The sequence below is a fragment of the Lissotriton vulgaris genome, chromosome 5 (assembly GCF_964263255.1).
Source record: "Lissotriton vulgaris chromosome 5, aLisVul1.2, whole genome shotgun sequence".
Classification (NCBI taxonomy): domain Eukaryota; kingdom Metazoa; phylum Chordata; class Amphibia; order Caudata; family Salamandridae; genus Lissotriton; species Lissotriton vulgaris.
The window spans coordinates 596921423-596947764 of NC_141693.1; the positions used below are offsets into that span (position 1 = coordinate 596921423).

General features: G+C 43.8%; 1 protein-coding gene across 10 annotated transcripts in view; it reads right to left on the bottom strand.

Moving 5' to 3' along the window:
* The window catches only part of CCSER2 (coiled-coil serine rich protein 2), a 649443-nt gene that overhangs the window by 180969 nt on the left and 442132 nt on the right, over nt 1–26342 (bottom strand). For all 10 annotated transcript variants that reach the window (XM_086922031.1, XM_086922035.1, XM_086922037.1 and 7 more), the window contains one exon: nt 24600–24707. In XM_086922031.1, the coding sequence (XP_086778157.1) occupies nt 24600–24707 (108 nt within the window). The remainder of the gene's footprint in view (nt 1–24599; nt 24708–26342) is intronic.

Sequence of the window (26342 nt, forward strand, 5' to 3'; positions counted from 1 at the left end):
TTGGGATCAGTACGTTTAAGGATCGGAATGATGGGTGAATTACAGATATTGGAGTCGGTTTCTACAACCACTCTTTGGGCAATGAGCTCTTCAATGATTTCCAGTAAAGCCACTACAGCATCGGGTGGTAGTTTGTATTGTCTGATTCTGGGTAAAACTACACCTGGTTTGAGTGTAACACGGTATGGTGTAATGTGCATACAACCTACATCAGTTGGGCCTTTTGCCCACAAGTGATCTGGTACATTTTTCAATCTGACATCAAACTCTCGCAACACGTAATGACCCTTAAAGTCTCTCAAGAAAAGTCTAACTCCTTCCGGGGAGCAACAGATCACGGCTCCTAGAGCCTTCAATGTTTTTATTCCTAACAGATTTTCTGGACATGATTTCGTGAGTAACAGGTCTGTAACACGTGATAATGGACCCACAGCCAGGGGAACTGGTTTCGATACTTCATTTACAATAGGCTGTCCTGAAAAACCAAGGGAAACATTCTGTGAGCCTGAGAGGGGTGCCCCTGGAACTTCATCATGACTGATTGTGGTGCGACTTGCCCCTGTGTCAATTAAAAACTTTCTGTCTTTTCCCAATACTTGACTGTGTACATAAGGACCCTCTTGATCTACAGGAATCTCAATAAGAGGCAAGCCACGCTCCCTATCTAGGCTGTTTCATGTGTATCGTTGATAATCGGGATAATCAGATTGGGCATACTGGTACATCTGTTGCGATACTTGCTGAGTCGCGGCAATGGGCTGTGGCTGTGACTGTGACTGTCTCTGAGGTACCGCTACTGTCTGTGCTGCATGTGGTGACACATGCATAGGCTGTGTATTCTGCATGGGCTATATATTCTGTGAAGACTGATGCTGATTATGATCTTGTCTAGGCGGATGCGGTCTTTCTTTAGTTTTACCTGTCGCTATATTATGTTTCAAAACTGGGCATTCGTGTACGTAGTGACCTGGCTGCTTGCAATAGTTACATGTCCCTTTAACGGGAGCTGCGGAATGGCCTGTCTGGGTCGTACCCTTTCTCTGGCCGTCGGCTGGAACCGATTGGGCCACTAACATTTTCATTTTCGTGTCTTTCATGCGTTTCTGTTCCTGATCCTGTTCTTCTCTAATTCTGTTCTGATGATATTGTAACATCTGTAACATCTGGGATGGCGTATTTGCCTGCCAAGTACTTTCAACTTTATACACGCGGTTCTTAACTAATGGCAGGGAATTCTCGACTAATTTTGATACAAAAAGATGCGGGTATGACTCACTACTTGGTTTAAGGCCACTATTAATAATGAAACATTTCTCGAATCTTGAATAGAAGTCACTAGTATCTTCATCGTGTTTCTGTTTACAGGACGAGATTGCGTCCCAATCTTCCTTTCTAGTTGTCAGTAATCTTGGGAGAACTTGTACTATCAAACCTGGTAATGCTTTAGTTTTCTCCCCAAGGCCTAGCCCTGGGGTACGTTTTCCCTCCTCTTCTTCTATTTCTGCCCATACAATCTTTTTGTCTCCCACTTCCCATTCTTTTTCCTTGAGTTTCTCGTAGATGCCCGTGGGCAGCAGTACCTTCAACATTTTCATGATATCTTCATATGTGTAATCCCCCATCAGTAACATGTCTTTAAGTTCTCTATGAAAACCAGCAGGGTCTTTATCATGACAGGGTACTAGTTTCTTCATTTCCAATAGTTCTAACTTGGTCAGAGGCGTGTGTACGTACACACGTTTCAGGTTATGATCGGCACCCATGACTGGATGTACTTCTCGTAAGGGATTCTGACTTTCAATGCCATGCAGGCGCTCCATATGATACATTTTTCTTTCTGGGGGCGGAGCAGGAACATATTGTGAACCCAGGAAAGTGTTATGTCTGTGTCGTTGTTCTAGAATTATTTGAATTAATTTGGTACTTAAACCTCTCCATCTATCCATGAGTAGTGCTTCTAATGTATCGTGTAAGGGACCTGGGTCAGCGTGTTGATATCTGAATAGCGTGAGGAGGTGTTGAATCATGTATACACCTGCTAACTTCTGCTCGTCTGGGGAAAGGTTCAGAAATGTCTGTGCTACGGTGTCATCATTGTATATATTCGGGTTGTCAGCCCACAGTACAGCTGACCGGGCTAGTTCTTGTTCATCCATAGAATTGAGTACATGGTACCCCATTCGTTCTCGAAGCCTTTTATCAGTCTCCTGGAACTGATGTTCAGGAGAATTCGGTTTTGTTATGCCAGAGAGAAAAACTCTCTTGCTTTCTGGACGAATGCCTTTCCTAAGGTAAGCTCCCTTACCTACATATGCTATCGTATCTGTAGTCTTTTCTGGTTCTTCAGGTTCTTCCTCCTCCTCGGAGGAGGCATTCTCTTTTTCTTTTTCTTTTTTGTGTATCTCTATTACTTCTTTTCTTATTTTCTTGTACATACTGGCTATGCAACCCCCTTTATCATGTTTTCCTTCAGATATATTTTGACCCCATTTGTTGAGTCCATCTAATTCCTCCTGGTCTGTCTCAGGCCTGTCTCGTTCTCTTATTAAGCAATTTATGAAAAAACGTAATAGATACGCTTGAGTGTCGACTTTCTGATGTGCCATGGCTTCCTTAATACTGTCAGGGTCTTCCCCAGTCCGGACAAAATTGTATATTCTATCTAGGTACTCTTTCATTCCTGAGAAGTACAGTAGGTAATCTGTAGCCTGTCGTAAGCGTAGTGATGCTATAAACATCCTATCATCTTTACCGGGTACTGGGTCATATCTGCAAACTTGAAGCGGTTCTTTGAGTGGGTCGAGGCGGGGGGAGTGGAGCATAAAGGGTTTCTGCAAGTGTAATCTATGTGTCGGCGGCGGGGTCTGGGGACCCCCAGACGCACCTCCTGAGGCTGAGGCTTGAGCGTTATCTCTTTGTGGAGTCTGTATCGGTACTTGAATTTGTCTTTTAGTAGGATCAGGTAGAAGCGGTTTCGGTATGTTAATTTTAGGTGCGGGAAGTGGTGGAGGTGGTGGAACAGGGGGAACCTGTCGGACGGGAGAACCTTGCTGTGGTACTGGCGGGATACGATCTCGGGGCGGGTTACCACCCCCGTCACCGTCGGTAGGCGGGACGCGGACAGGCAGATTGGTGTAAGCGGGAGCTACATCCTCTAGATAGGAATTCAGGAATATGTCTTTAGTGGTCCTGTGAGTTACTTTAGTTGGAACTAATGGCGGCGGCAGATTTTTCGGTATTTCTGAAGTGGCCTCTGACGAACCCTCGGCCACGAGATACATACCATTTACGAGATTGTTTCGTGCGCGGTCTATTTGCTCTGATTTTACTCGGATCCCCTCAGTAACTAACTCGTTTTCTTGAGCTTTTTCTGATTCTTTAAGTCTGTCTTCTCTACGGAGTGCTTTTTCAGCACGTTTATGCGATTCCTTACGCCAAAATTCTATGGCGTCTTTCTGAGATTGTCTGGCTTTCTTTTTCCATAATGCTTCTTCTACCTTCATGATGCACTCGGCATCCCATGTTCCGGTAACGGGCCATCTGTGTCTTTCGTCTAGATGCTTAGTATAATCGGCCCATAAATCTAGATACAGTATGGCGTCTATGCCATGTTTATGGTACATGAAATTTCCAGGAGTGTCCCTAGGGGGGATAGGAATTTCTTCCTCTAGCATCCCTTTCCTAGTTCCTATCTGCTTTAACTTGTTGAAAAACGGCATCTTGTTCACTTAATACTGAATGCTCAATCCTTGCTACTTAATACTGAATACAGCTAGTTACACAAGAACACAATAATGTACATAAAAAAAAACAGTCACTCATACAACGACATTGATCACATGGAAAAAGACATTTAAAAAAACACTTATTACTACCCCCTATACCGGATGTACTGCTAAACAGCACAGATACACTGCTGAGAACAGTGCAAGAACTTGAATCATCGGATATACTGCTAAACAGTACAAATACACTGTCTAAAACAGTGCAGACCGGACTTGTGTACCCAAACCCGTCTAGATACGTCCCAGCAATGGTACTCACCGGGAAGCACAGAAAACAGAAGGCCTCGGAAAACTCGACTGGACTGGACCGGACTCGACTCGACTCGACACGTGGATACTTCGGAAAACTGGTGGGCCTCTTGACACCTCGGACCTTGCTTCTTTCGGCTAGGCTCTGGTCGGGATCCTCCGGGCTCCTCACCGCCTCGTCTGGGTGCTGATTGCAGTCTTCGTCACCTCCGTGGGCCAGAGGGAGATACAGGAAATCCTGCCGGTACGCGTAGTTTCCGTCTAACTGATGGCAGGGGACAGAGTTTGCAACGCACCAACCGGCGCGTGAGGTGGGGGAGGGGTCCCTATTCGGGCGCCAAAATAATGTGGTAAATATTTGATTTACCGTCTTAATTTCTATGCAGGTAAGTACTTAATCAATAATAACTCAATCGGAAAGAAAGACGCAGAGTCCGTGGTGTTAGAGTTCTTAGGGGTTTTATTCCTTAAAAAGGAATGGTCATGACCGGATATCTGGTTCCTGCCACCACTAAGGGTGCAGGAAGGGATAGAGCAATATTTTATTGACAATACATAGCTTATATACTTGAGTTACATTATAAAAACCAATATAGTAGGCGTAACAGCTGAGAGAAACAAGATAAAACACACACGTGGTCGTGATACGTAATTAAAAGGCGTGAACTAGGCGTGAACATAGAGGTGTGTGCTAGAAACGTCACAGGTAGGTGTCATAAGTGGGTGGCAACAAAAACAACATCTTGCAATGTCAGCAGAAATCTGAGGCCTGGATGCGCGCGCAGCTGTATGACGTGTGACTGACGTGAAGCCGAAGGGTACAGGGGACTTGACATTTTAACTAACGGAAAGAGACAGAAGTCTGGCATGTCAGATCAACTTGTGCTTCTATCATATCTGATATCTGATGTTTAGGAATTGAGCTATCTGGACGGAAAGGTCTCTGGGGCAGAAGCTATTCTATACTGACTGTGAGTGCGTGTATAAGCGCCTAAGTGTCTGCATGAGAAGCGTGGGGCATGGGCCTTCCAAGGGTGCATGGTAACAGAGGCTATGAATTACTTGCACAGAGACAGTAAGGCCAGGCCCTTCGCTCTGCAGCTGGGGGAATGTTTACTTAAACTAGTAGGCAGGAATGCATCTTCGGAGAGGGAAACAGATAACTCGAAGGTTGAATTCATTCTTGGCAGGCAGCAGGCTGAGCTAAGCGCGGTGGGCCGCGCTGAAAGTAAGGCAGAGTTCACAGGTACAAGGGCAGCCTGGGCTGAGGCCTTCAGAGTCAGAAGGCAGGGAAAAAGGCTCGATGGCAGAATTCCGGGCCTACTTTGCCAGAGCTGAAAAACGTGTAAAGTACACCACAAAAAGACGTTGGCATGGCATACTTAGGAACGGACTATTCAACCCATTCAGGGTGGGTCTGAAAGAGGACATGTTAACGTTGGACGCAAATGTATTTGCGTCTTCATAGCTGGCACAGGAGGGAAGTTACATGCACTTTAAACTCGTACATGGAGACGGTGGGGTACACGATAGGGAACATAACTTGATCAAAAATTTATATTTCCTCATGTGCCCCAGGCAGTGTCTCATTTCATTCAACCCTCCCTGCCTGTCTGGGGTGGTGCTAGTACTTCCCAAGATAGGAAACCTATTGTCCAAGCCTCCCTCGCTGGAAAGACTCCCAGCAGCAGGAGGTCAGACTTGTGTCTGTAGCAGCAGCATCCATTTTGTGTTGCTGAGGCTCTGGTTAACTTAAACCGGGATTAACAGGAACAACATGTCTTCTCCCCCTAGAAGGGTGGAATGTTACCCCCGTCGCCAGAACTGACGAGGGGGTAGTATTCCAAAGAGCATGACCTTACACAACATTTTTTGATAAAGCCAAACCAAAGTTAGCATTAACCGCGAGGATTATAATGCACTTAAGAGTATATGGTATGGCTATATCATAGAACAGCTATAAGGACATGGTTCAGAAAGCTGCAGACAGGCTCAGCTCATGCTAGAGCACCATCTCACATAAAACCAAGCTCTCTGCGTTCAGGATTCTTAAGGCCTGCCATAGGAGTGACTTATAGGTATATATGTGTCTTTATGTAATGGTAGGTATAGGGATACTATACCTAAGCAAGGGGTGATTACACGGCCTTGCCCCAGCTGAGGGATCAGCCACTTGTGTCAATGTGGATGGCCAGCCAAGGGTGGCATAATACATGCTGCAGCCCCTGGTAGGCCTTGGATGCACCTATGCCCTGGGTACCTAAGGTACACTATACAGGGGCTCATAAGGTGACCCAATATCCAATTGGAGATGTACCTAAAGTACATGGAGTCCATTTTACAGTGAGAGCAGATAGCCTGGGGCCCTGATTAGCAGGATCCCAGGCCAACTAAGTCGAAAACCAGCTAAACACTAGGCAAAAAGTTGGGGTAACCATATAGTCAGATATCCACCTTCCTACAAGAGTTTCACTTACCTTGTGATATATACTCAGGGTGTTGGATTGTCGTTAAAGCTAAAGCATCTTGGGATATTTTATTACATGATATTTACATAACCGAAGGAGTCAAAGTTTTTATCAATCCATGAATTTGTGTATTAGGTTTCCTTGTTCCTAGATGAGGTGAAATGGTGCGCTAAGAGACTCTATTGGTCTAATGATGAGCTGAGGAATATACAACGTTAGAGTACGGCATTGATGATGTAGAGGGGCTTGGCAAGTTGGTATTTATTACTCTCATTTCATCTGTCTTGACATGACTAAACACTGCTGTGGGTTGCATGCTCGAGTTCGCTATCTAGATAGTTTAATATTCATGTAAGTTTTCACTTCTCGGTGTTGCGTGGACCTGCCCTGAGACGTAGGAAGTGCCTACGTTGGGTGGATTTGTTATTGCTACAGGATTGTTGATGAATCTTTTGGCTCTGATTTGAGTTGAGCACTCAATTGAAATATTTTGATATTTTTATTAGGCCATGGGTTTGATGGTGCCTAGTTACCAAATTTCTTGATGAGCGGTGAATACAATCTGGGTTGATTGTGCTTCTTGTACTACTGAAGGCAGTAGGTTTGTTTCAGTTGAGCTTTCAGTACCAGGAAGTATAATTCCTTGTGCGCTGATAGGTTTTTGTGGAATTAACAGAGCACTTTAGTCCTGAGGGAGAGCTTTAAGATCAGATTGCTGAATACTTGCCATTGCAGCGACAATCCGCTCAGCCGAGGTCTCGTACAGTGTGAAAGAAATATTCAAAAGACGCAGCCTGTTTTGCGGCTCTCATGATCCTATACTGTTTTTTATTCAGTTTTCTGAGCTTCTTGTATCTCGATAATTGTTCGAGCGACGTGTTACAAGTGGCAGTTGTTGCATTGTCAGAAATTGTAAGTGGGTTTGTTGCAATATTAGGTTGCCTGGGATTATCAACTCTAGTTGTAATTATTTCAGACGTGGGGTGTATTTTCACACAGAGTTCCACAATGTTGTTCAGTGACTGAGCTTCTTTGGGAGAATCCACTGGAATGGTCAAAGTCAAAGAATACTTTATTCAGCTTTAATGTTAAAACCATAAAAGTTACACAGTTACGTACAATACAATAAAAGATAATAAAAAGAGAGGGAGTTAATCCTATAGAAAAAGCAGCAGTATGTACATCTTGTGCTAAAAATTAATCAGACGGATATATTGAGGGGTACCTACCAACATTAAAGAATTACTAGCTCTCCATACAGATCCTAGATCTCAACGAAGATTTCAGAAAGCCTATTATAAAAGATACACATTCTGGTTTCAACAATTGTAAATGAAAAAGAGCTGGACGGACCTGGATAAAATTCAGCTTTTTTTTAAAAGAGGTGTTAAAAAATATCTGCGAGGTACTTAATAAAATTACAAAAAACACAAAGTGTAGCAAATCCTGAGGAGACACTCCGTCGCAGCCACAGGATGCTACACCAGACCTCTGCAGCTCCCTTTTGGGGCGGCAAGCAACAAATGAAAATAATCCTATCGAAACCGGACCAATAAAAACCATTCATGGGATGAAAGTGGCCACAAAAGGTAGGGCTCAATAGATTGAGATGCTTTGAGCACCATGTGTTTACGGACACTAGATGTTCCTATTTCTTTGTCATCTCTACCAAACCTTTTCAAGGTGGTGAAAGTATACTTTACAAATTCCACATCCTTCGATGTAATAGAGTCGAGGTTTGTAAAAAGGTCCAGCCGTCCCAGCTCTTCAAAGCAGTCCTTAACATATTTTAACCATGGAATGCAAGTCTTATGGTCGAGGCTCATAATTTCTCTTAATATCTAGTTATGGAGAGCTAGATCTTTATTTAACCAGCATTTAACCCAGAACATTATTGGGCGCATAGCCAAAATATCCTCTATAAATGGCAACCCCAATTCTTCGTGTACCACCAGATTTAATGTTCCGCTAGGCAATCCTTGTGTTGTATAGCATTTTAGAGCCCTAGTGTAATTTTCCCGGTTCATGCCTTTATATAGGTATAAATCACCTTGCCCTTATATAGGCATAGAAATCATAACCATATTTAGACATGGCCCATGCAGTCCAAATACAGGCATGGATACTTCCACTAGTTCCGAAAAAGCCACAACGATTTCTTGGAAAACTCTGCTTCAGCAGTTAGGGACTTCCCCTTGCTTGAATATTGATTTGTCCAAGAACTCATGGAGTTTTCAAAGAACTGCGACTCTTTGATAACATTATTATGTCCGCCTTTACGTCAAATTCGGCACCTTCAAGGTATAAATATGCCCACACTTGCCCTAGCAAACACACAGTGGTTTGGAGCAGTTCGACTATCTACTTGCCCGACGCATCTCGCTACAGCAAGTACCGAAGGAAGCCGACCCTCCAGCAGATGCACAGAGAGACGCTGTCTTTTCTGTTGCCAAGTAAACCAGCTCCAGTGTTTCCAAGCTCCCCTTGCGGGGTATTTGGAAATCGAGTCCGAAGACAAAGATACCAGACCTCCTTCATTCTAAACCAAGTTACGGAGCTGATAAGACCCGAAAAGAAATCTTGGATAGATTCTTGGCAAAGAATATTAAACTTATGCTACACCTCACTTACTTCTTCCCTCGTACTAGACTTAGGTTAGGTAGATTGGGGTAGGCGTATTTTAGAAGCACCAGTTGAGTACTTTTAGTCTTTATTTATTTATGTATGTATTTTATGGCTTAGAAACCATACCATGCATTTACAGTATTATTTTATAATACTCTTCTTGCTGTATACATTATACTTTACAGCCAGTATTACGATTGTAGCAGTTAATGCCTTCTGCATGAGAAAGAAGACTGTTCAATAAATACTTTTATTGAAAACGCCTGTCTTTCTATTTCTCTGCACCTCTGGTGAAACAAAGCATGCACGATTGACTGAGTGAAATAGCTATCAATTGTTTCCACGACTCTGAAGATACGTTTTATCTTGGGGAAACAAAGTTGTCATGTTTATGCAGTTGTCCGAAACTAATCCCTTCTGGTTTATTCGAGAAAGTTTCTAGTGACCTCTGAGCTAGCTGGCACTCACAATTAAGTCTAATATATTCAATAGGGACCTAGTCGACTTAAGTCCTACGTCACATCTATAGGATATATTATTCCAATGCACTGAGCCTATTGGGAATATAGGAACTACACTACAGTAGAAGATGTTTAAGAAAAACATTCTGAACCACCTACAAAGCGTCAGTTTATACGTGGCCCCAAATTTCACTCCCATAGCTAGCAATTGCAACACTTTTAGCCTGATATATTTTCACCATTGCCGCTATTGGGCGCGTACCCATCTTCGCAGCAAAGTTAAAAATCGTAGCGTTCGCCCTGGTTACCTCCCCTTTTTTCCTCTTAATCAGGGGCCCCCAGCTTAACCGATCGTCTACCAAGACACCCAGGTAAGAGAATAACGAGATCACTGGGACATCTTATTACCCACTTTAAAAGGGTACTGCTTCTTCGGGCGGATCACGACCTGCATTATATAGGATTTAGAGTAGTTGACTGCAAGGTCACGATCTTCCATAAAGCTCCGGAATTTATCAAGTAGGGTCTGTAGTCCCCTTGCCGTCCTGGCAACCAGGACGGCGTCTTCCACTTATAGCAGGATGGGCAGACCTCATTGCCCCACGTAAGGGAATTCGGCCCATGTATTTACCAGACTTTTTTCCAGGTCATTGATGTATAAGTTAAATAGGAAGTGAGCCAAGATGCAAACCTGCCTAACCTTCCTTTAAATTCTAAAATCCCTGGATACTCGAAGATCCTTGGCAAATCTAATGTTGGCCTTGGTGTCCCTATGTAGATCCTCCAGGAAATCAACCAAATTAGCCACCACCCCCATGGCCATCATGGATTGCCACAATTTCCCCTGATTAACATAATCGAAAGCAGAGGAAAGATCCATGAAGGCCATGTAGATTGTACCTTGGCGGGCCATTGTGTACTTTCCCAGGATCATATACAGGTTAAGGCACTGGGCCAAAGTGGACCGCTCTGGTCGTAACCCGTACTATATTTCAAAGATTATCTTCTTGGAATGGTCGCTGAGGGTGGTTGTTCAGAAAAGCCTGGCAAAGCTGTTGGTGGGTATGTGATTTGAGAGTTGTTGTGCGAGGAGTGTGCTTTGCCAAGCATTTTTACTACTTGCAGTAGGTCGCCCATTATAGAAGGTAGAGTAAGCAGCTTGTCCATAAGGATAACACAAACACACTTTTGTATGTTAGGAGCAAATGAGATAGCTGGATTATGAGAAGATGGATTATGGACACTTAGAAGTAAGCAACTTATGGTGGCATTAAGACGTTCATAAGAATAATCAATGCTTGATGTGAATTGAGCTAGCATCTCTAATAAAGAAATTTGAATATCAAACTTGTTGGACTGGTATTCCAAAGCTTCAGCAGTAGTATTTAATGTATTGATTAATTGCTGCCAGGTCTTAATATCCAAGGTAAACAGCCTTTACACCGCGGTCAAAACACTGCGGTGCCAGTACGATGCGTCTTTTACAACGCAAGTCATTACCACGACTTGCGCTGGAGGGCGCTCTAGACTAAGGAATAGTAGATTTACTATTTCAACACCTTCCCTACTGTACGTAGGCTTGAGTTGGAATAGTAAATCTTACTATTCCTAAGTCCAGCACCCTACAGCGCAAGTCGTGGTAACGAATTGCGTTGTAAAAGATGCGTTGTGATGTACCGCGATCTTTTGGATCGCGTTGTAACATCATACAACCAATATCCAAAAAAGGGTTGCTTATGAAATCATGGCTGGGGAGACAACTTGAAAGTCGCCATAAACTTTGATTCATGAACATCTGAGATATCAACACTAATACTGACAGACGGAGGAGTGACCTGATTACCCCGGTCTGGTTCATTATTCACCACTGTCTGAATCATTTTTTGTGTTGTGCAAGGTGACATTTGATAAGGTCAAGCTAGACTTCAAATTGTGCAATTAGGGTATCTAGTTGGAAATGTTCTTTTTGTGTTAGTGGGACCAGTATAGACAAACCATTTGCTCCTCTGGGACGAGATTGCAATTATATTAATGAGGTTGGATCTGATCGGCTGGTCCATCAAATTGCCTAGTTCTCTCTGGTCTGCGGCTACTCCCCTGCCTTGCAGACCAAACAGGGGCTTTATTGGGGACTGACTGTAATGTTAGAAACACTCAATTTACCTTCTCATGGATGAATATAGAGCTATGCCTTCATCTTTCATGAACGAGAACTTTGACAGGTTTTTCTAGAGTCTGGGCATGAGGCACATGTATTGGACAAATATGGAGTAAACGGTGATTCTAAAGTGCCAACCATGGTGGAAGGAGAACTCGGTTGAGGTTGGCCATATGGGAATTTAGACCAGATGTCTTTAAACCTTTCCTTTTACGCTAGGCCAGGGGGGGGTGGGGGCAACGGTTCACACCTCGTTCTATCCGCCTCATTACGTAGCAGTTGCCAGCAGTCTTTGATGGCATTATCTGTTCTGTTCTGATTGATGCAGTAAGAGCTGCTCAGTGCTGGCTTCTGTCGCTATCTAAGTGCTTCGCCGTTAGAGCTGTGACCGTTGAAGGAACAGTGGACACTCCGCAAGAAAGATATGAGGGACAGATGAGCACGCCGAATGCTGCACCGAGGCCTAGCCTGGCTCACCCCGCAACACTCCGGCTCACCAAGAGAGCAGTGGGGCTCTACCACAGCGACCATGTCCACCGCTAACTGAAACTGGTGTTGTAAATGAATCTCGGACCCTAGTATAAATTTCCCGATTCATTCCCTTATATAGGTATACTTTAACATTTCCTTATATAGGCATAGCAATCATTACCATATTTGGCCTAAACCATACAGCCCAAATACGGCATGGATACTTCCACTAAGCTCCAAGAATTAACAAAGTTTTTTGGGAAAAACCCGCCTTCAGCAGCCCGGGACTTCCCCCTGCTTGAATATTAAGATCTCATAGAACTCCCAGCATTTTCCAAGAAATGAGCCTTTGAGTGACGGTATTTAGTCCAAACATGCGTCAAACTCGGCACCTTCAAAGTATAAATATGCCTTGATTTGCCTAAACAAACACACAGTGGTTTGGAGCAGATCGACTATCTACTTGCTTGACGCCCTGCAGCAGCAAGTGGCGAAGGAAGCCGACCCTCCAGCAGACGCACTGCAAGACTCTGTCATTTCTCCTGCCAAGAAATCCAGCTCCAGTATTTCCAGGCTACCCTTGCGGGTATCTGGGAAATCAAGTCCCGAGAACGAGATACAAGACCTCCTTCATTCTAGAACCAAAAGGTACGGTGCTGATTAGACCTCTGAGAATTATTGGAATCAGATTCCTGGCAGAGAACTCTTAAAACTTAAGCTACTCCTCTTATACTTCCTCCCTCGTAATAGACATAGGTTAGGTACACCGGGGTAGGCGTATTTAGAAGCACCAGTTGAGTACTTTTAGTCATCCTTTTATCACTATAGGTATTTTATGTATTTTATACATTTTATGCACTTTATGGCTTAGAAACCCTATCATGCTTTTACAGTACTACTTTATAATACTGTTCGTATTATATGCATTGTACTTCATAGTAAGCTTTACTATTACTATTGTAGCAGTTAATTTTCAATGCTTGAGAAAGAAGACTGTTCAATAAATACCTTTTGATTGAAAACGCCTGTCTCTCTATTTCTCTTGCACCTCTGGTGAAACTACGCATGCACGATTGACTGAGTGAAATAATTATCTATTGTTTCCGCGACTCTAGAGATTTGATTCCTTATTCTTGGCAAACACAGTTGTCATGTTTTAATTGGTTGTCAGAAACTAATCCTTTCTTGTTTATTCGAGAAAGTTTCTAGTGACCTCTGAGCTAGCTGGCACTCACAATTAAGTCCAATATAACCGGTAGGGACCTAGTAGACCTCAGTCCTATGTCTAAGCTACAGGATATATTATTCCAATTCGCAGAGCCTATTGGGAATATAGGAACTACACTACACTGGGTCTCCTGCCCGCTTGAGTGCAGCACTCTGCAGGGTTTATGTGGCATTGCTTATATGGCGCTATATATCGCTGAGTGGTCACAGATCACTGCTCCTTGCCTTTATATAAGCACCTTTAAAAATGTCATCAGAGGGCCAGCAGACTCACAGACAGGCTGGATTGAAGATAAGGATAGGAAGAAGCAAAGACTCTGCAGTTACGGTAGATTGAGGGGCGATGGGTACTCATCCTGTCTTGCTATTGATTTAAGTTGTCCAAGCTTTCTTTAGCTAGCATCCTAACCATGGGATCGGAGCGTCGGTATGCTGTTAGGCCGGGCAGGCGGACAATAGCTGGCAGATCTGGACCACACTGTACTCTTTTGGAGCAAGGCAAGTAGCAGGAAGCTGGATACAAGGAGCTTATGTGCGGTGCTTTTCCGTTGCTGCAGTGTCCGCAGGGTCAGGAGGAGGGGTCGAGACATGCCAAAACCACTGAGGCTCTCCCGCTGCTACTTCATCGTGTTGTGTCTATGCATGCTCACGTCACTCTGTGCCCCAGAACTGGGCCGGGCTTCCGATTTTTTCAACGGTGGCCTCGGGTAGCAGCAAGTAGTGAGGCGGGGAAACCAGTAAAGCAAACGGGGATACGGCGTTTTCAGTGAATATAGATAGATATATATTAATGTAAATCAAGGCCACAACTGATCTTGTTGGTTTACATTTAAAGTGATTGCAGCAGTCTTTGGAGTATGGACCAGTAAGCGTAGAGCAGAGTGACCTCAGACTTTGCATGCTACGTAACATCATGCTATATACTCAAAGCACTGAAAAATAAATAGTGACTATGATGATCATCCGAGTCAAATAGGGCATGTTATACAAGTCTCAAATGCTGTTACACGCAGGTATGGGGTAAAACGTGTGAACAAGGCAAACATAACTATCTCATTTTTCAGAAAAAGTAGCGACAGTCTGATGCAAATTAGGACTGGTGGCAAACTCTCTCAGGACGGCAAAAGTCTTTGATTAAGAGGAAGAATGCTACTGTGCTTGCACAAAAAAATAATGTGAGGAAAGGAATGTCAAGGGAGGCAGCTAAGTGAGGTCTTCTGGATTTCAGTGCACACTTCCTGCCTGTCTGCATACGAACCACAGATAGGTAACAGGACATTTGCTTAAAATACATGCGCTTATATTGGGCTGCATGCCGTCACTTGAAGGCCTTGCTAGTAAGTCTACACTTGAGAAGTACCTTTATTGCCGCGAGAGACGTCTTATTGGCCTGATTTGTGTTCCCATTTTGGACCGAATTAAAATATCATTAATTTGTGCATGTCAACGGACTGAGATATCGCACTGGCGCTTTTTTCAAACATCCAGAATTTAGCACTTAAGACATTGGCAAGGATGTTCCCCCATCCGTCACACACGCATCAGACATCAAAAAACTGACTACATAAACTCACCACAACTTTTTTCACATTTAAGAACCGCACAAAGATGCCAGCTGTCGCGCTGTTGCTGAATGACCCACCCCAACATGCAAAAATAGACTCATTCACACAAGACACATGCTGATGCAGCCACATGTACACCCACAAAAACAGACACACTGACATGGACACACTGACAGATAAAGACACAAATTCAGTTACGCAGACGTAGACACAAACTAAAGCAAACAAGCATGCCCTCAATAAAGTCACAGACATATAATTCATACAAACATACAGGCACTCACATAGACACAGAAATGCACTCACACTGTAGCAGACAAAGCACACAATCCTACAGAGATCAATTCACTTACCAGCATGGACACACAATCACTTTGACAAGCACATGCACACACACTTACAGGCACACACAGACAGACAGACAGATACATGCTCACACAGATACGTATAGAAACGCAATCACACAGACAAACCGGCACACACTCTTAAAACAAGCACACAGTAACACTCACACAAATATGCACCGACCAACACAAACAATCACACAGACAGGCATGCACACACTGACAGACACAGATGCTAGGGCGATCAGGTGTCCTGGATTTCCCAGGACAGTCCCAGTTTGTGCTCAAAAGAGGGACGAGTGTGCAGCTCTTTTGAGGGCACAATCTAAAGAACTCACATGAGGCTGGGTTTAAAAGTTGCTTTTAATTTAGTTCTTTAGTGCCTTACTTTCCGTGTTTGTATGTTGGTGCATGCTGTCATTTAAGTTATTTGGTGCCCTTCGGCTCATGGAAAAGTGTTATCCTTCTTCTATGTTTGCTAAGTGTCCCAGTTTTTGGTTTTCACCATCTGGTCATCCTAACACATGCACAAATGTAATGTAATGTAATGTAATGATGTCTTGTAAAGCGCATGAATCACCCCACATGGGGTATCTCCGCGCTGTAGACCGCTGGGGAACCCGTCCTGGCTTTCCCTGTGAGATGGACCCAACTGGGTATCTGCAGGGTGAAACCAGGCATCCCCAGCATATGTGGGGGGGCGTTGTGGAGATGAGGCAAGCTAATGCCCAGAGTTGCAGAGTGTGATCCTTGGTTAGAGTAGGCACCGAGGCGAGAATTATCGAGTCCGCTGACCCTGGTCCACGACCCTGCCGCGTCGGGAATTGAACACTGGTCCCGGGCCGTCCTCTGCTTCCGGGTCTGCCGCCTCTAACCAGTGAGCCACACCACTCCACAAACACAAGCTTACAGATGGAGACACACGAACACTCAAACATACACACATTAACAGCCACATAGGCATCTGCAGGAATGCACACAAACACACACATAGACATACACAAACATATACAGACCTATCCAGAGCCTCTGTCCTAGTCTTCTCAGCAAGGAGTCACTTTTTCAGACAGCTTTGCTCGCCTCCGTGAAGAGACGCGCCGTATTTTACCATGAACTTTCGAAACCTTTTTCCGTTCCACTGTGCCCATTTGGACCCGTCCTCTCACACATTCAGCTTCCAGGAGCTCAGGGGCTCTGCTCATTCCACAAGATGCTTTTCATGGAGAAGTCTGGTGGCATTTTCACACCAGAAATGTAAAAGTGTAAACGTATGTTTTTCTCTGCTATTGTTTCACTAGAAAAGCGGAAGGTCAGCGTGCATGAGACATGGCCTGTAACCAGGCGCGCAATGCCTGTAGGACTGAAAGGGATTCTGTTCCCCACCCCCCGTCACCCCCACCCACTCACATGGGCACTCCATTCACCCACAGTGCAAAGGGTTAATGTGCCTACTACAAAGAAAAAAACAAGTTACTTGCCTGTAACTTCAGGTATCAAGTATTGGTATCTTTCATAGATTCACATGCTTGAATCATCCAAGTCGTCAAGGTGGGAGTCTCACTGTAAAAATAAACATATATATAATAGTAGTAACACATATGATATGCTATATTGCACTGCACAATCACTGCAGTAAACCATCCCTGTCCTTTTGTAAAAAAGAACCAAAGTTGAAACACAGCCAATCAGGCTCTAACAGAACACTCCACAGAGAGCCAAGTCCCTCAGATTTTCTAGGACAAGTGACAAGAATGATATCAGTAAAAGGGAAGCCTCTCCGGGGAGGAGGGTGGGTTGCATGTGAATCTATGAAAGATACGAATACTGGATAACTGAAGTAACAGGTAAGTACCTCATTTTTTTATCCAGTATTGGAACTTTTATAGATTCACATGCTTGAATCAGAATATAGCAGTTATACAATTTTAATGTTAGAGGATGGCTGGTATCAAATGAATGACTAATAGATATCCTCTTAAATATATATACATGTACATATCTACGTAATATGTATGACAATATAAAGTAAAATAATATATGCATAAAGAAAATCAACATAGCAATCACATGTGAAGCAAATACATTGAATTAGCATTAATAAATAATCAACTCCAAAACAGAGTCTTAATTTATTGGAAAAGATTACATAAGAGTGCTTGCCCCACTCCTGCTTCTGCTTCCGTAGCCAAATCCAAGCAGTAATGGCACTTAAATGCATGCATATTTTTCCATGTCGCGGCACAGTGAATTTTATCCAATAGCACTCCAGCGAAAAACGTAGCTGAGGATGACACTGCTCTTGTGGAATGAGCCTTAGGTTTGAAAGAAAGCGGTCTGCCTGCTTTAGCATGGCAAAAGTGAACAGCCGCTGCAAACCACCTTGCAAGTGTTGCTTTAGTCACTGCAGTACCTGGCTTTTGTTCAACATAGGATACAAACAGTTGATCAGATCTGGTCCTCTTCCCGCCCCGCCCCCTCGGCATTGAAAGTGCCTAGCGGACCCGGCTTCGCGGGTGCCGCTTGAGGCTTGGGACAAAGATCGTTTGCCGTCCGCCCTTTCCCTACTTTGGATTGTGACCTTGGATTTCTTGCTGCCAGACGGGCATCAGCGCCGCAGAAACCACCGGGTGAGACGCGGGACTGCGAGGACCAGGGGGCCAAATAACACCTTGACAGGCCGCACCTGGTCCTCTTCCCGCCCTGCCCCATTGGCATTGAAAGTGCCTTGCGGGTACCACTTGAGGCTTGGGACAAAGATCGTTTGCCGTCCGCCCTTTCCCTACTTTGGATTGTGACCTTGGATTTCTTGCTGCCAGACAGGCATCAGCGCCGCAGAAACCACCGGGTGAGACGCGGAACTGCGAGGACCAGGGGGCCAAGCAACACCTTGACAGGCCGCACCTGGTCCTCTTCCCGCCCCGCCCCCTCGGCCAACGACCATCCCTTGGGAGCATAAAATCACTCCACGCCTCCCGCACCGCGGGACGCATGCGGGACGTAGCCCGGGGCCAAGCCCGGGCAAAGGGCGGGCCCTCTGAGGCCCTCGTAGGCCAGAGGAGGCTGGGCTGGGCCTATCCCTTAACATCTGCAGTATAGTGACCCGTGCCCTGTCATACGTTGGTTATGTCGACAGAAGAGGAAACCCCCGGGAAGAAAGGAAGGAAGACTACGTAATAGGTCATTGGACAATTATTTCCCCAAGGTTCGGAGTGAGGGTGAAAAGGACTATCTTAGCTGAGCGCAGGGATGAGCGGCGTCGCTCAGTTGAGAGCATGAAAAATAGACCCCAGTACTCCTCTTGTTTTGACCCGGGAAGGAGGCTCACTAGACACGAGTGGGGATAATGCTAGTCAAGAAGGTGTTCCCCTCTTGTTTCGTGATTTTTCATCCACACCTTGCTTGACCTCGGATAACATTATAATTGTTTCCCCTACCCCTAGCCCGGTCGCACCACCGTCACAGCCAAGCCTAGGAAACAGAAACCTAAGCATTTAGTTGTCGCCCAGATTCACCGCCCACCGCCAAGTAAAAAAAAGGAGGAAACTAAGGGTGGCACTAGGTAAAGCCAAAATCCCGCATTCTGATTTTGGTAAAGGGCCAAAAACCCTCGATCAAATTGAGAGTGCCCTAGCAGAGGGGCCGGATCTTCCACCAGCAGTAGTACCGTCATTGGAAAACAGTTCACCTGAAGCAGTTGCACAGGCCGTGGTTCCTGACAGCAATGCTGGGACTATAGCAGCAGTTACTCCACCTCCCCCCTCATTAATAGGGAACTTGGAGTTTCTGCTGAGATCTCTCCTTTTACCTATTAATGAGTCCATTAAAAAGGTTGAAATTAGACTGACCATTTTGGAGACTGCTATAAACAGCATGGTCACTCTGACCAAAGCCCAGGGGAGCGGGGTGGCGCATTCCACACCTCCGGCCAAGCTCCCCACTACCACTGTTCCTAATATTGCAACTGCCCCATCTCAGCCGGTCAAACAAGCCACAGCCCCAGGGTAGGGTCGACCCTTGCTCCCAAAATCCACCCCCTCCTAAACATCTAATGACACCAGCAACTGAAACAGGAGGTGACCCCAAAAAGCTAGTCTCAAAGGGCCCGACAAGTAATAAACAGTACGACCAAGGGGTAGGTAGATATACTAGAGACCCACGGAAAAAGGTGCCACAAGTGGAGATTCCCCCAGAAGCAGTGCCCTTTGTGGTGGTCTTGACTGGGGTCCCTCCATTAGCAGAAAATAAGGAGGGGTACGTTGATCTTAAAAATAAAATCATCCACTGGTTGAGGACATATAGGCCCATAGCACCCAATATAGATGGGGATATAGTCCATGTCAGACGGATTAACTGGCTGGGTAGCAGAAGTAAAGATATAGAGGGGGACCTAGTGGTGGTCAACTTTAGAGATCCTCGGGCAGTAGATTATATCTTAAACTGGCCACCTGGAAACGGGGATACTCGTATCATCCCTCAGGGCCTAACGCATTTCTATCCCAGGTAAGAGGCCCTTGCTCCTAAATATCCAAATAAGTTCCACTCCTATAGGCCACCCCCTACCTTGCCTTATAACAACATTTACCCCCAGTATGGGCAACATTTTGCCTTGGTGGCTGATCACCATTCTGCCTGGTCCACGGTGCCCCATAGACACACAATGAACCACGGCACCAGGATGGAACATCTCAGACCCTTTACCCCCTTGGACAGTTACAATCGGTTTTCACAGCTCTCTGGGCTGGAAGATTGCGATTGATGTTCAGTGCCCAGGGGGGAGAGAAGTGGTCTCCCTGGTGAGGAGGCTCCACGACTCTGTGGCACTATAGTCACAGGGCAAGTCAGACCACCCTTAAATCTCAATTTCCCATTACTAACACCATTATTGAGGCTTCCCCGGTAGCCGGGAGTATGGCCAGCATGGCTAGCTGCCCTGCAAATCCTAATTCCTTGGCCCAGGAGGTGGGTAGCTGCCCTGCAAATCCTAATCCCTTGGTCCAGGAGGTGAGTAGCTGCATGACCGCAGTGGATAATGAGGGGGTGAATAAGGGGGTTCACACCAAAGTGCCCTATGGTCGACGGGTAATAAACTTGCTATCTTGGAACGTAGCGGGGTTAAAAAGGAAGTTAGATATACTGGAATGGCACACATTCATCAATTAGTTCGATGTTTGTCTGTTTCAGGAGACCTGGAGCCTAATACCCTTAAATAAATCGGGGTACACCACCCACTTTTTGCCAGCAGTAAGTAAAGGGAAGGGTAGACCGGCGGGAGGCCTCATGGTCTGGATAAAAATAGACCTAGACTGGGAGGTCAAATGCCACAATATGGAGTGTAGTGATATACTCCACCTCTCCTCTAGAGGAAACGCAGAGGGAAGTAGGCTTGATCTATTTAACGTGTATGCCAGAGGGGCACCTGGGGACACCGCCTCCTCAATTTTAACTGCTCTGGATTTAGCCTTAGCTAACTGCCCTCCATCAGCAAAAATCATTGTGGGGGGGGGATTTCAACTGCACGTTTGAACCCCTCCTCGGAGATGACCCCCTGGGTATTGAAGACGAAGATTCAAAATGGTCCATTCCAACCCTATCCCTGCCCCCTATTAGAAAATGGTCAGGTAGGGCAATCCAAATCAATGCACTAACTAGGGACCATAAGTTAAGAGCCCTCAATGGTAGGACCATATCCGACCGGGCAGGTGCACTGACCTTCAATAGACTTACTGGGCCGTCCCGAATTGACTACATCCTAATGGATGTTAGTTTGTGGGCAGACCTTATTGATATGGAGGTGCTCCCAAGTCAGGATACCATATAAACATTATTCAATGTGTATATGGTATTTGTATTGTCTATTTGTCCCACAGCTAGCTCCCTGATCCATTGTGATCTTAGGTACCTGTGACGAGGATTGGTAAGTCAGGTACAAGAAAATAGAAAAGAAGGGAAACTGAATTGCCGATAAAAGCGTGTAGATTACCTGATTAAAGTATAAATAAAATTAGTATTCTTATGGGCCCAAAGTGTGCACTATTTGGTAATAAAAGTTACTCGGGTGACCTGGGCGCTCTATCACCACTCTCTCCATAATAGCATGGAAGCCCCCAATATCCACAGGAGGACAATCAATTGCTCGAAGAGCCAGCGGAGAAGGTGTTGGTATTAGGTAGTCTTCCCACTCATCTATGTAGTAGGCGTCTTAGGAATTTGGCGTCTTCCTGAGCAACATCCTCCTCCTCCTGTGGCATCTGATCTTGAGGCACACACACAGAATCCTGAGCCTCCATTGTGGGTATCGATGCTGTTGCGGAGTCTAAAGCAGGCAGAGGAGACATTTGTTTCTCAACAGAACCTGCTGCTGTGGGAAGGGAGTGGGATTGTCCTGCAGCATAGCTGTTAAATCCTGTACTAACACCATAAGCATCTGAGTCATAGGCTCTTGGCGAAGCATCAACACATGTGACAATTCCATAGGCTGATTGTAGTGCGTGACATAATATTCAACTTCATCCTCCTCCTCTTCAAATTTTACGTGAAGGAAAGTTGAGAGGTGCTGCTGGACGGACTGAACAACCCATCATCCTCCAAATCCTCCAAAAATTGACTAGAAGACAAAGGAGAGATGCAAGAAGGGTCCTGATAGAAACCTCTTGTCGACTGGATAGTTGACAAGAACCTGGATGACAAAATTGGAGTGAATTGCAATGAAGAGGGTCTCCTTTGCTGCGGCGTCGAGAAGATCTCCGTTGATGGTGAAATAACTGTTGTCAAAGACGGTGTAGTTATTGTCAATGCCGTTGACAGTAGAACTATTGTCACTGACAAAGTGGTCGTTGTCAACGGAGGGGGCTTCGACAATGGAGGCACCAGCGACGGGAGTGTTGTTGACAGAAGAGGCGTCGACAGGTGAAGTTGTTGTTGTTGGAGGTTTTGTCAATGTTGTAGGCGCAGATGGCGAAGAGCTTATCGTCGACGGTGGCCTAGTATTCATCAGGGGTTTCGTTGGCGATGCAAACGCCAACGAGGAATGCTGAGGTGCCAAATCCAAAGGTGGCTTAGTCGTCGACTATGTCTTTTATAACGACGATGAGGTCTTAATTGACTCTGAGTCTTAGGTTGTTTAAAGGCAATCTTAGAGGCAGTTTTTGAGGCAGCTTTTATCAGAAATATCTCTTCAGAAGGGAATGGCAACTTCCCTTTGTTAGAGGCAGTATGTTCAGACTCATGATGGGTCTTTCTTGAAGATTTCTTGTGTCCCTCAGGACTGACACCTGGGAACCAATACTGCCTTCCTCGTCAGACAAAACAGAGTTGTTGGATTTCAGCCTTTCCAGCCAAATAAGTAATCTGCCTTTCCTGTCTTTTAAGGTCTTGGAAGAAAAAGTCCTGCAGATCCTACAGTCCTTCACCTTATGAAGAGGGTATATAAATACATTCCTTGTGGGGATACTCAAAATGTAGCCTGTTCTTCCCACAAGGTCTGAATAATCCTTTTTTAGAATATATATATGTCAGAAATGCATTATTCAGGTTTTAGTTTCCTTAAATAAATTCAAATATATGTAACCTCTGCGTAATTATAGTTAGAAACAGGTTTGGGTGGTGGCCAGAACATGTTTGGGGGACCATAGAACATGATTTCGCAATTCATTTTTCCATAGGAAAATAAACAGCAAGACAGCAAAAACAGATAAAAGGAATTCAATCAAACTTAGCAGAAAGTTAGATCTTTACCCAGAAATTGTGCATTTTGGGATTTGGTCCAAATCCATTCAGTAGTTTTTGAGAAATTAAGGTTCAAAATTGGATAAAAGCAAATTGCTGCTTTTTGGGAAAAAGGACAAACTACAAATGGGCATTAGGAGAAAATAAAATAGAAATAGTTAAAGTATAAATATTTAGGAATGAGGTTAGGTGAGAATTTAAAATGGAATAGTCCTCTAGAACCCCTAAAAGCAACCTCCGTCCTCTGTTTGTGGATTTAGAAAGTTCAATAAAGACCCTGGTGGTCCCTCTTTTCGTCCTATCCTTTCAGCCTACAATGCTATTATCAGTCCTCAACTCCATTATTAAGCAGAACTGATGTATTTAAATGGAAAATTAGATTCGAATATTGAGGACTGTAAGTGTGTAAATAGACTGCTATCCGTGCCTCTATCAACAATTGTACAGGCCACAAGAATGGACAGAGCAAATGGAGTTGGGCAAAAGAGGACAGAAAATGCTAGTGAATTATGTAGAAGATGAACCTGAAACCTAGAGGCTGATACCCTTGAAATTAACATCTCTAAAAAGGAGCTATGTATTTTGTCTAAAAGCGGAGATAGGGAAGAGGGTATGCAGTACATTAATGGCAATATTCCTGGGAATTTCGAGATGGGTTTCTGCATGTTGATGAATTGCAAACCATTCGCTAAGACATGCTGTATTGCTGTTTAGATCGGTTTTGAATTTGAGATCTGGCTTAAAATCATATTTTGAAAACTCTGTTAGAGGACCATTGCTCGAGGTGACATGGAAAATGTACTTGTGGTCTTAATATAAAGTGTGGGTGCGTACACATTTTATTAGATTGTTTGGGGTTTTTGGCAGCACGTAAAAAAAATTTTGAAACAATTTTTCTTAAATCTGGGATTTGTGGGTGGAAAATAGCTGAGCTGGTGCCAGAAATGAAGCATTTACATGAGAGTAGTGCAATCGGAAGGTCTGTCAGAGAAATTTTAAACAGAGAGATATTACAGTTAAACTTTTATAACCTATGAAATAGTATAGTTCAGGAGTTGATGTTTTATTATATTATTGTGATCTTCATCGGAAAATATACATTTTTACATGTGGCTGTTTTATTGTATTTGTATGAATGGCTGCTTTATTGTTTTAAAGACCTTTACTTGGGGTGTGATTCTGAAGGTGATAAGTTACAACTGAGCTAAAGAAGAATTGCTGCTACTAGGACATATATAATCAACCAAGCTATTTCAATTTTTATTGTATTTAACCCTCAAATAATTTTTCCTAATAGAAATTCTAGGCTGGAGTATGCAGATAAATGATAGAAAAATATAATTAATTTTAATTGTATGCTCTGTTTTCAAAGGATGCCATTGTATTTAATTCAATACTGTTACAATATAACCTTGCATCCAGCTAACAAGTCTCCAAACAACTTGTTAAAGTGTATACCCAGTTTACTCTTGTAATTCAGCCATATTGTTATTTTAAATAAACTGGATAATCACTACTTACCCTAAAAGAACTGCTATTGGCATTTGGTATCACAGGTTCAGAACTGTTTGAGAATGTTTCACAGGCTTGTGAGCTAAGATCCGTGTTGAACTCTTCAAACTGTTCATCCTAAAACAAATAAATGAATTTAAGATCTTTGCACAAGCAGAAGAGAAATGTGCTTCTTTTCTTTTATAGCATGCCATCATTCTTTACAATGTCCTAGAACCAAGTACCATTGTTATCAGGATACTTTGAGGAATGCTGGGTACACAGAAGTTTGTGAATAAACACAGATTCAAGAAATTTCCATCACAGAAACGTTAAGAAATGATTTTTTCTCCAAAGTTTGAGGTTTGCAAGGGATTTTGGGTAACAGAACCTGGAGAGAGACACAGGTCACCCCATTCTGGATTCCCCTGGGTGTCTAGTTTTCAAAAATGTATAGGTTTGCTAGGTGCAGGCTGAGCTAGGGTTCACAATCTGCAGCTAGGCACATTGAAAAAATAAAAGGGTCAGTTTTCACTGGAAAAAGGTGATATGTCCATGTTGCGTTTTGGGCCGTTTCCTTTCGCATGCACTAGGCTTACCCATACAAGTGAGGTACCATTTTTATGAGGAGACTTTGGGGAACACAGAATTGTAGATCATCAGTTACTACCTATTGACTTTCTACGTATTTCTGCCTTCCAAATGTAAGACAATGCTAAAAATGTCCTATAATTCACAAGCTAGTATGGGCACCCACAATTTTGGAGATGTGCAAATAACTACTGCTTCTAAACTCTATAGTTTGTTCACATTTCAGAAATACATAGAAGTCCTTGGTACCTATTTTTCACTCTTGATATTTTACCAAATGAATTGCTATATACTCGGCACACAATGAAAAATCATTACAAGACGCAGCTCAGTTATTGGCTCTGGGTCCATCAGGTTCTTGGTGAACCTAAAGTCCTATATCTCCCCACAACCAGAAGGGGCCAGCAGATGTAACAGTATATTGTTTTAAAAAATCTGCCATAGTTAGAAGTTGTTCCAGGTGAAAATGTTGGCACAACGGTTATTTTTTTAAACTTCTTTTCAATATGTCTTATTTTCAACTGTTAGTTTCTAAAAAAAAAAAAAACCTTAAAGGACCTACACAAATGACCCCTTCCTGAATTCAGAATGTTGTCTACTTCGCAGAAATCTATATATTTTGGGATGCATTAGTTCTTTCACACCCATTTCTACCACTAACTGGAAGGAGGTTGAAAGCATAAAAAGAAGCAAAAATAGTCTATGATACAGTAAAATGACAAAACTGTGCTGAAAAGCTTGGATTTCTGACAAAAGTCTAACTGTCCCTGAAAGCTGAGAAGATGGTGATTCCAGCACCACAAACCCTTTGTTGATACGATTGCAGGGAAAAAAGCAGACACTTTCTTCTGCAGCACTTTTTCCACATTTCTCTGACCCCCCTGAAAATTAGAAAAGGACACAAATTTGGCGTGGATGCCTTATGTGGACAAAAGGTTACAGAGGCCTAAGGGCGAACTACCCCAAATAGCTCACAAAAAGGCTTAGCAGCGAAAGGGTTAACATAATAGAATACAATTTAAACCAAACAATTAACATACACAATTTATCTAACTATTTACAAACACAGAAACACACTGAAACTTGAATTTCTGATTAACTACTGTAGGATCTCACCCGTATACTTCCGTTGCTGCTGTTTATGTAATTTACCTCTCTAAATTTGTAACTGAGCAGGAATAA